We start from the raw sequence: 8,924 nt of genomic DNA, 5'->3' as shown, positions 1-8,924 counted from the left end.
TTAAAGGCATTTATAATGTAACAAAAGGTTTCTATTTCAAATAAATGCTGTTCTTCTGAACTTTCTATTTGTCAAAGAATCCTGAAAAAAAAGAAAAGTTTTTACAAAAAATATGAAGCAGCACAACATTTCAACATTGATAATAATCAGAAATGTTTCTTGAGCAGCAAATCAGTATATTAGAATGATTTCTGAAGGATCGTGTGACACTGAAGACTGAAGTAATGATGCTGAAAATTCAGCTTTGATCACAGTAATGAATCACATTTTGCAATATACTGAAATAGAAAACACTTATTTAAATATTTAATAATATTTCACAATACTACTGTTTTTACTGTATTTTTAATCAAATAAATAGCCTTGGTGAGCAAAAGAGACATCTTTCAAAAACATTTTAAAAAATCTTACCGACCCTGAAACATTTGAATAGAAAATTAGTTAATTTTAAACAATGGTGGAACAAGCAATCTGCTCAAACAAAACATTTCACAAAAAAAAAAGAGAAGTGTATCGGGTATAACATGCCAAAACGACAGACGTAATGCTGAACATGCAGAGTATTTGCTAGTGGATGATGTTGATAGTGAATGTGATTCTCTGCTGTAGGACACCTGTGTGATCTTGAGCAGAATGATGCTGATGTGTCCAGATGTTTTTCTAGTCTAGTATATCATCATGACGGTGAGATGGCTGTGAACGTCCTCATTCTCTGGAGGTCACATCTCACGTTCCTCTGTGTGTATATACTTTATAATTGTATTGCAAGGGAGAATGAAAAGTTTCCATTATCTTGAACTTGACCAGCATTTCATTGAACACGGTGAGCAATTAGAGTTCAACAATGAGTCTGGCTAATTAAGGCAAACGCTGGCATTATTAAAGCTGGTTAATAGGAGTGGATTCTGTCTGCTGAACAGGACTGTGACAGCAGACCTGGGACAAGGAGACCGAGATATATATGTGTATGTGTGTGTGTGTGTGGTTTATGAAATAAAAAATGTTTTATGGTGATGTTTTTTCCCATTTTTTCTCTAATAATTTTAAAAATACAGTTATTTTGTATTTGGACTTAGATTAATTTGTAGCAATTCGGACATCTAAGTAAATGTGTGTTGCACAAAATGACAATGCTGTTTTATTTAAAGGCTCATAAATAGCTTACAGATGAGATATTAGGTGACAGTATGAAGCGTGACACTTAATGTAGCAGTGCAGATTGTATATGTCTAGATGAAGCACCATGCATGTCTGAAGCCATCGTTTGACCTTCAAGGTCATTATATAACTGAAAGAAAGGTAGATGCGACAAACACACACACACACACACACACACACACACACACACACACACTCTCTCTCTCTCTCTTTCATATCTGACCTTCTGGTGACATATTCACACCCTTAATGTGACACTTTGTGTGTATTTTAACCAGAGATATTCCTTTAAGGCGTAATGTTTTTTAAAAGTCTCTTTTGCTCACCAAGGCATTTATTACATCAAAAATACAGTAAAAATGTTGAAATATTATTACAATTTAAAATAGCTGCATACTATTTAAATATATTTTAAAATGTAATTTATTTCTGTGATCAAAGCTGAATTTTCAGCATCATTACTCCAGTCTTCAGTGTCACATGATCCTTCAGAAATCATTCTAATATGCTGATTTGCTGCACAAGAAACATTTCTGATTATGATCAACGTTGAAAACAGTTGTGCAGCTTCATATTTTTGTGGAAACCGTGATACATTTTGTTTTTCAAGATTATTTTGATGAACAGACTGTTGACAAGAACAGCATTTATTAGAAATAGAAACTTTTGTAACATTATTAATATCATCAATGTCACTTTTGAATAATTTAATGTGTGCTTGCTGAATGAAAATATCACTTTTCTAAACAAATAATGCAAATAATAAAGGAACAAAACTTTTGAAGGGTAGCATTATTTGTAAATTTTCATACAGAAATGTACAACTGTATATTTGTAGGATTTATTCACATTCAAAGCTATATGTGTGTGTTTACGGTTCTTTTGTAAAGTGTACTATACTTTTAGAAATATTAAACACATGTTCGAAATGAACAACTTTGAACTAGTATTCTAAACATATTTTGAAGTTTCTAATCAGACTTGTATAATAAGAATTTACTATATGCATATTCATGCAGGTTTCCAGATTTGGAATATCAGCATTAATGAAAGTGTGCATGCACATGATAACATGTCAGCGCTCATATGAGACGCTTTCACTCTCGCGGTAGGTGCGGGTGACGCGTCGCTTCAGCCTGATCGCCGTGAAAGCACCGGATCGCGGAACGTCACGTGTCTCCGGTGGACATCAGAGGAGCGCAAAGTTCCCGACGTTCCAGAGCGGGAACGCTTTCGCAAACAGAGGGACCGAAGGACGGCACCTGAGACCGATGTTATTCACACGCGCGCGCGGCGCCGCAGGATGCGTGCATGCGGGAATTTAACGTTTCCAGCGTTGTTGCAATGCGGAGGGGAGGAATCTGATGAGAGCAGGGATCTGGGACGGTGAAGGCTGGGATTCTGCGCTTGCTGTATCTGGATCCAGACCTCTCTGATCGTGCTCTTGTCTCTCTCCGGTTGCGCATCGTGCGTTTCGGCGCTCATTGAAGCCGCGACGATGACCACCGCGGGTCAGGAGCAGCATCAGCATCAGGACCGCACCATGACGACGGTCTCCAAGAAATCCATCATCGCCAAGATGTTCAAAGTGCGCAAGAGGAGGGAGATGCTGCTGGCGCAGGTGTGTTTGGTCTGCAGCGTTCTGCTCGTGGCGTGGGGCATGTCGAGCATCCTGACCAGGACAGGTGAGTCCGCTTCATGGGCAGATGTCCCAGACACAGAGCGATCACTATCGCGATGGGCAGGTACAGGAGGAGGAGGAGGGAATTTGACTTTGCAGCTGGCATAGACGTTAAAAACAATCAGAAATGGACAGCTGTCCAATAGTTCACGCAAACAAGACAAACGGAAATGATACGCATCTGTATGGATATTTTACCCTTGTCAGTTCAGTGAGATTCATAAATGGGAATGATAGTATATTAGAAGTGTTCAGTGTCAAAAACAGCGTTTGATTGACAGTTTAGCCACCAAAAAAATAAATAAATTAAGCATTGAAAATGGAATTTCTATCCTAAATAATGTAATTTTTTAATTCTCTTTAAAATTGAACTGTCAGTGCAATTCTATATTTATTTTAAGAATGTTACTCTATAAACATATCCCTTTTTTCTATTTTATTTGTCCCTCTTACATACATATTTATCAGTATTACTGACTGAATTTCTACCCTGGGATTCTTAAATTCCCCTTTTAATATTAATTTTAAATTGAACTATTACTGCAATTCTATAGTTATCTTAAGAGTGCTAGTCAATAAACATATTCCTGTTTTTTGTTTATCCTTTACAGCATTACTAATTGAATTTCTGTCATAAATTAGTGCCGTTAGTGAGATCAGTAACCTCTAAGAATTCGCTTTAAAAAACAGATTATTAATCAAAAATATTAAAATATTTTTTTAATGTTAATTATAAATATTATTGGTTATAATTCATGTCTGGATGTATGTAATATTATTGTTAATATATTTTATTATATTTAGAAATATTAATGCATTTCAGTTTTTACTGAAATGCAAAACATTTTTTTTTCTCCAAATTATGTTAGTAATTTCATATGCAGTCTTGCACACATACATAGTTATGTTTTTGGCATGACATTGTACACAAATTATGAAGAATATGAAATGGACAGCTGTCCTTAAACACAATGAAATATAGAGAAGTGCATCATTGTGTAGACAAGCAGACATTTGTGTATGTTTCGAGGTCAATGATCTACAGAAAATCAATTCTATGAGATTCATTAGTGGCATTATCTTGTTTGTGGTTTATATGAAATGAATCTCAATTATAAATGTTTGCCCTGCACATTTTTGGATGTGTATGGACGTTTGTGTGCTATGAGCTATAATAGACGCTGAGACACATATAGATCTCTTCACGAGGGCTGTGTCTCCAAACCTAGTGAGCTGCCCATCTAGACTGCATGTGTGCACATCATATGTGTAGGTAGTCAGCTCACGAGGTTGTGTGTGTGTGTGTGTGTCTCTGTCTCATATGCCGCAGTGTGAGACGGAGACGGTATGTTGGGTCCGTTATGCACACATGGTCAGATTTTAATGCACTATTCTCTGCTGATTTGTCTTGTATGGTCAGGTGTGTGTGTGAAGTGTGCCGTCTGATTCCTGTGGGGCAAATGAAAGTCACAATCCTCTGGTATCATGAAACATTGAGCTCAGATCGCGATATGAACTGAGCAGCACATCACTGAACTGATCAAAAGCTCATGATGCTTTATGGGTTTAACCGGCATGTCATGCATTATACATGCACACACAGAATAGAGTAGAATATATAATATTTCCCCTGTGACTTTAAAGGTTATAGTAGCTTTATTTTATATAGCCTAATAGCATTTATTACTTTAATACTAATTTTCATTAGGTAGTTTATGTCCATGTTGTATTTTTTTTTAGAACAAAGAGGAAACAGCGAGCATTTACCAGTTTAAATTGGTTTATGACAGGGTTGTTAAGGTATATATATGTGTCCTGAAATAGAATTAAATATACAAAACTTTTCATTTCAGCTAGTTGCTGAGACAACATTACTCATTTTAATTCAGTTTAACTTGATGTCCTAAAATAACTAAAATGGAAATAAAAAATAATAATACATATTTCAAAACATATTTTTTTTTAAATTACAAAATGTACTAAAACTTTACTAACTAAAATAAAAATAAAAACTGATTTAAAATTATAATAAAAATCTATAAATCAAGAAATGTCAATGCTACTAAAATAATTCTGGTTTATGATGGAAATGCAAAGTAACAGATGAGCACTGATAAAAAATAAAACAATTTGAAACGATTTTCACTCAGAAATTGCTAGTAAATTTTTACAAATAATGAAACCGCACACTAAATCAAAATTCTAAAGATGAAAGACTGAAATAGTATTTTCTTGCAAAATGTACCCCAATAACCTTTGTTTTATTTACAACTTCCGCACCATGACGACGGTCTCCAAGAAATCCATCATCGCCAAGATGTTCAAAGTGCGCAAGAGGAGGGAGATGCTGCTGGCGCAGGTGTGTTTGGTCTGCAGCGTTCTGCTCGTGGCGTGGGGCATGTCGAGCATCCTGACCAGGACAGGTGAGTCCGCTTCATGGGCAGATGTCCCAGACACAGAGCGATCACTATCGCGATGGGCAGGTACAGGAGGAGGAGGAGGGAATTTGACTTTGCAGCTGGCATAGACGTTAAAAACAATCAGAAATGGACAGCTGTCCAATAGTTCACGCAAACAAGACAAACGGAAATGATACGCATCTGTATGGATATTTTACCCTTGTCAGTTCAGTGAGATTCATAAATGGGAATGATAGTATATTAGAAGTGTTCAGTGTCAAAAACAGCGTTTGATTGACAGTTTAGCCACCAAAAAAATAAATAAATTAAGCATTGAAAATGGAATTTCTATCCTAAATAATGTAATTTTTAAATTATCTTTAAAATTGAACTGTCAGTGCAATTCTATATTTATTTTAAGAATGTTACTCTATAAACATATCCCTTTTTTCTATTTTATTTGTCCCTCTTACATACATATTTATCAGTATTACTGACTGAATTTCTACCCTGGGATTCTTAAATTCCCCTTTTAATATTAATTTTAAATTGAACTATTACTGCAATTCTATAGTTATCTTAAGAGTGCTAGTCAATAAACATATTCCTGTTTTTTGTTTATCCTTTACAGCATTACTAATTGAATTTCTGTCATAAATTAGTGCCGTTAGTGAGATCAGTAACCTCTAAGAATTCGCTTTAAAAAACAGATTATTAATCAAAAATATTAAAATATTTTTTAAATATTAATTATAAATATTATTGGTTATAATTCATGTCTGGATGTATGTAATATTATTGTTAATATATTTTATTATATTTAGAAATATTAATGCATTTCAGTTTTTACTGAAATGCAAAACATTTTTTTTTCTCCAAATTATGTTAGTAATTTCATATGCAGTCTTGCACACATACATAGTTATGTTTTTGGCATGACATTGTACACAAATTATGAAGAATATGAAATGGACAGCTGTCCTTAAACACAATGAAATATAGAGAAGTGCATCATTGTGTAGACAAGCAGACATTTGTGTATGTTTCGAGGTCAATGATCTACAGAAAATCAATTCTATGAGATTCATTAGTGGCATTATCTTGTTTGTGGTTTATATGAAATGAATCTCAATTATAAATGTTTGCCCTGCACATTTTTGGATGTGTATGGACGTTTGTGTGCTATGAGCTATAATAGACGCTGAGACACATATAGATCTCTTCACGAGGGCTGTGTCTCCAAACCTAGTGAGCTGCCCATCTAGACTGCATGTGTGCACATCATATGTGTAGGTAGTCAGCTCACGAGGTTGTGTGTGTGTGTGTGTGTCTCTGTCTCATATGCCGCAGTGTGAGACGGAGACGGTATGTTGGGTCCGTTATGCACACATGGTCAGATTTTAATGCACTATTCTCTGCTGATTTGTCTTGTATGGTCAGGTGTGTGTGTGAAGTGTGCCGTCTGATTCCTGTGGGGCAAATGAAAGTCACAATCCTCTGGTATCATGAAACATTGAGCTCAGATCGCGATATGAACTGAGCAGCACATCACTGAACTGATCAAAAGCTCATGATGCTTTATGGGTTTAACCGGCATGTCATGCATTATACATGCACACACAGAATAGAGTAGAATATATAATATTTCCCCTGTGACTTTAAAGGTTATAGTAGCTTTATTTTATATAGCCTAATAGCATTTATTACTTTAATACTAATTTTCATTAGGTAGTTTATGTCCATGTTGTATTTTTTTTTAGAACAAAGAGGAAACAGCGAGCATTTACCAGTTTAAATTGGTTTATGACAGGGTTGTTAAGGTATATATATGTGTCCTGAAATAGAATTAAATATACAAAACTTTTCATTTCAGCTAGTTGCTGAGACAACATTACTCATTTTAATTCAGTTTAACTTGATGTCCTAAAATAACTAAAATGGAAATAAAAAATAATAATACATATTTCAAAACATATTTTTTTTTAAATTACAAAATGTACTAAAACTTTACTAACTAAAATAAAAATAAAAACTGATTTAAAATTATAATAAAAATCTATAAATCAAGAAATGTCAATGCTACTAAAATAATTCTGGTTTATGATGGAAATGCAAAGTAACAGATGAGCACTGATAAAAAATAAAACAATTTGAAACGATTTTCACTCAGAAATTGCTAGTAAATTTTTACAAATAATGAAACCGCACACTAAATCAAAATTCTAAAGATGAAAGACTGAAATAGTATTTTCTTGCAAAATGTACCCCAATAAACTTTGTTTTATTTACAACTTTTAATTAATTAATTAATTAATTAATTTTACAGTGATCTCTCAGGACAGCAAAGGGAGATCAAAATGTCATTCATTTATGGATTTTAACAATGATATGAATGTAACATTTTTAATAACAAAACAGTCAATTTATAAATTCCAAATAATTTGACTGCCTGCTAAATTGTTTGCCACTTATGTTTACATTTACATGGTAATGGCAGCATACCAAACTCAAAGTACAACAAAATGTTGTTACTTGAAATACTGCAATCATATTTGAAATAAAATAAAATATATATTTAGTTTTAACTTAAATAACGAGTACTAAAACCTAAATGAAAATTAATAAAAACTATATGGATGTATTTAAAAAAAGAAAAATACAAATGACAAAAACACAACAAAATTACTAAAACTTTAACTCAAATTAATATGAAAAAGGTATATATAAAAATAAAAAGTAATTCAAGGCAATGCTTAAAAACTTAAGTTCAGTTGCTGCCTTAGATTTTTATGTACACTCTAAAAAATGCTGGGTTAAAACAACCCAACTTGGGTTATTTGGCAACCCAGCGATGGGTAAATAGCTTTGGGTTTTTACCCAACATGCTGGGTTGTTTTATTTAAGTAAACTATTGTTTAAAAAGTATTATATTGCTGGCTTAAAATGGACTGGAAATTAAAAATCACGCACAGAATTACTAGAGGCAACAGCAATAATCAAAAGATGAACATTTATTATTAAGCAAGAACACATGGACAAAATACAAGACAAATTGAATTTATTTGGGTGAATACAGCATAGTTTACAATATTACATACATTTAAACTCGTTTGACAAGCATTTCAGACATAAAAAAATGTAACATTTAAACATAGCATTTTATTTTAAGTGTATTCGACCATTCTCCGTAATCACTTTTACCGAAATAGTGCTAATTCGCTTGCCGGTGTGTCGCTGAAATCTGAGCCAGTGAAGGGCTGCTGTTCGCGGAGGAACTGTGAACTTCAGACCGCTGCCTCGCGTTTTAATCGTAAGGTTAGCTGAAAGCAGGGGCGTAAATTTCGTCTAACAGTTGGGGGGGACAATAAACAAAATTTCTCAAGAGCAATTTTTGAAGGGGACACAAAATAATACTGCTAAAATTGTACTTGTAAGGATACAGAGGAACGGCTTACTACTATTAGTGCAGCAGGGAGACCGTGTCAAATTAGACAGCTTTTAAGCCGTTGTGGTCGCGCCGCGACAGCGCTTGTGTCCGTTGTAGACATTACACTCTAAAAAATGCTGGGTTAAATACAACCCAGTGCTGGGTAAAATAGGGACCCAGCAATTGGGCTGTTTTGACCCAGCGGTTGGGTTAAATGTTTAACCCAACCTTCTGGGTAGTAACCCAACCGCTGGGTCAA

General features: G+C 34.3%; 1 protein-coding gene across 1 annotated transcript in view; it reads left to right on the top strand.

Moving 5' to 3' along the window:
* The first annotated feature begins 5,126 nt into the window (after window positions 1-5,126).
* Window positions 5,127-8,924, top strand: part of LOC107704063 (sodium/potassium/calcium exchanger 4-like) — a 35,841-nt gene continuing 32,043 nt past the window's right edge. Inside the window, exon 1 of the mRNA XM_016506904.1 lies at window positions 5,127-5,262. Within this exon, the coding sequence (XP_016362390.1) occupies window positions 5,157-5,262 (106 nt within the window). The 5' untranslated portion in view covers window positions 5,127-5,156. The remainder of the gene's footprint in view (window positions 5,263-8,924) is intronic.

Source organism: Sinocyclocheilus anshuiensis, unplaced genomic scaffold (genome assembly GCF_001515605.1).
Source record: "Sinocyclocheilus anshuiensis isolate Anshui unplaced genomic scaffold, SAMN03320099.WGS_v1.1 scaffold534, whole genome shotgun sequence".
Lineage (NCBI taxonomy): Eukaryota > Metazoa > Chordata > Actinopteri > Cypriniformes > Cyprinidae > Sinocyclocheilus > Sinocyclocheilus anshuiensis.
The sequence above is the reverse complement of the archived record's forward strand: the minus strand, read 5'-3'. Positions and strand labels throughout refer to the sequence as shown.